General features: G+C 47.4%; 1 protein-coding gene across 1 annotated transcript in view; it reads right to left on the bottom strand.

Annotated features, from left to right (window-relative positions):
- Positions 1–1,593: 1,593 nt before the first annotated feature.
- LOC149428185 (malonyl-CoA decarboxylase, mitochondrial-like) overlaps positions 1,594–2,500 on the bottom strand; it is a 27,170-nt gene continuing 26,263 nt past the window's right edge. The window contains exon 4 of the mRNA XM_089667621.1: positions 1,594–1,915. Within this exon, the coding sequence (XP_089523747.1) occupies positions 1,712–1,915 (204 nt within the window). The 3' untranslated portion in view covers positions 1,594–1,711. The remainder of the gene's footprint in view (positions 1,916–2,500) is intronic.

Genomic DNA, 2,500 nt, shown 5'->3' on the forward strand with positions numbered 1-2,500 from the left:
CCGGACCCTTTCACCCCCCTTCCAGTCCGGACACTTTCACCCCCTTCCAGTCCGGACACTTTCACCCCCCTTCCAGTCCGGACACTTTCACCCCCCTTCCAGTCCGGACACTTTCACCCCCCTTCCAGTCCGGACACTTTCACCCCCCTTCCAGTCCGGACACTTTCACCCCCCTTCCAGTCCGGACACTTTCACCCCCCTTCCAGTCCGGACACTTTCACCCCCCTTCCAGTCCGGACACTTTCACCCCCCTTCCAGTCCGGACACTTTCACCCCCCTTCCAGTCCGGACACTTTCCCCCCCTTCCAGTCCGGACACTTTCCCCCCCTTCCAGTCCGGACACTTTCCCCCCCTTCCAGTCCGGACACTTTCCACCCCCTTCCAGTCCGGACACTTTCCCCCCCTTCCAGTCCGGACACTTTCAACCCCCTTCCAGTCCGGACACTTTCCCCCCCTTCCAGTCCGGACACTTTCCCCCCTTCCAGTCCAGGCCAATTTTCAGCTTTCAGCGCTATCACACTTTGAATGACAATTGCGCGGTCATGCAACACTGTACCCAGGTGAATCTTTTAGCATTTTTTTGGAGACAGATAAAACTTTATTTTGGTGGTATGTACTCACCACTGGGATTTTTTTTTTTTGCAATATAATGAAAAAAGTGTTTTTCTTATAAAATTTTGCAAATAATCTTTCTTCATACATCTTGGCCAAAATGTATTCAGTTATCTTTTTAGTAAAAAAAAAAAAAAAACCCAAAATTAGTTTATAACCAAATACTCAAATTTTCCTTTTTTTTACATTTTTATATTATTTATGTTTTTAGCAGTACAGTGTCTACTTGTGGGGGGTGATGAAGACTTTTTTTTTTTTTTTTTTACACAGATTGCTTTTACACCCATAAACGCTGTAAAAGCAATCATTTCTCCTTCTCTCTGGCTGCATTCCTGCAGCCATTGAGAACTACTGTGAGAGCTGTGATTGGTCACAGCTTGTCACATGGTACAAGGCTGTTGTGAATAGCCCTGTACCATGTGACCTCTGTGATCATTCACAGATTTCACACGTAGTAAGCAATGATGTCAGAAGTGACATCTTGCTTACTACTCCGCATGTGATCACCGATTGGCCAATCAGTGATCACATGATCGGAACCTCGCACAGAGGTCCCGTCCAACGATCGGTGTACCACTGTGTCCGGAGGACACAGCGGGCACCGGATTGCGGTGCTGCACGCTCCCAGGGACCCTGCACTGCCACCGTCCGGCCGTTTATATACAACAGCCGGACGGGAGGTGGTTAAAGGCTGTAAAAGCAATCATTTCTCCTTTTCTCTGGCTGCATTCCTGCAGCCATTGAGAAATACTGTGTGAGCTGTGATTGGTCACAGCCTGTCACATGGTACAAGGCTGTTGTGAATAGCCCTGTACCATGTGATCTCTGTGATCATTCACAGATTTCACACGTAGTAAGCAATGATGTCAGAAGTGACATCATTGCTTACTACTCTTCATGTGATCACTGATTGACCAATCAGTGATCACATTATCGGGACCTCAAACATAGGGTCCAGTACAGCGATCGGTGTTCCAGATTGTGGTGCTCCCAGGGAGCGCGCACATGCAGGGAAGCGGGGAGGACGTTTATAAACATCCATCTGCTCCTGCACTGCTCCCGTCTGGCTGTTTATATACATGGGCCGGACAGGAAGTGGTTAAAATAAAAGCATCTGTGCGGAATGTCCACAAATCGGGACCGTTGTACCGACCTGTAACTCCCGCACTACCCGCTTGATGAGGAAGTTGCCGAGTTCCACGCCCTGCAGGCCTTGCTGGGTTGAGCTGATGGAGTAGAATATAGCAGACTTGACCTTGTTTCCATCTTCAGGTTCTGACGGGGGAGTCTCTTTCACTATCGCCTGCAAAAAAGAGGATAAAACGGCATTGAGATAAGTAAATGTGGACCAATTCCTCTACAAAGATCTCTACAAAGGAAGTCTATTCAGAAACGTTTGGCACCCTACTTTGTGCAGTTGTTGCAAATCTGTGATTTTGTCTTTTTTTTTTTCTTTGATTCAGGAAAAAAAAACTCCTTTTTATTAAAAAGATGAAGTGTACCGACACCCCTTGGAGCATCATAGTATGCAACAATCCCCATCAATCACCCGTAGTACACCTGTGCATTTACCAAGCTGCCGGCATCGATTTGTATTCCCACAAAAGGTAAAGTTATTATATATACCGTATTTGTCGTTCCAAAAGACGCACCTAAGTTTTAGAGCAGTAAAACAAGAAAAAAATGTTCTGAACCAATGGACTGCGGACACAGTACAGGAGATGACCGGAGACTGCGGACAGTACAGGAGATGACCAGAGACTGCGGACACAGTACAGGAGATGACCGGAGACTGCAGACACAGTACAGGAGATGACCAGAGACTGCGGACATAGTACAGGAGATGACCAGAGACTGCAGACACAGTACAGGAGATGACCAGAGACTG

This window comes from Staurois parvus, unplaced genomic scaffold (genome assembly GCF_062004578.1).
Source record: "Staurois parvus isolate SC_StPar_1 unplaced genomic scaffold, SC_StPar_1.0 ptg003430l, whole genome shotgun sequence".
Classification (NCBI taxonomy): Eukaryota; Metazoa; Chordata; class Amphibia; order Anura; family Ranidae; genus Staurois; species Staurois parvus.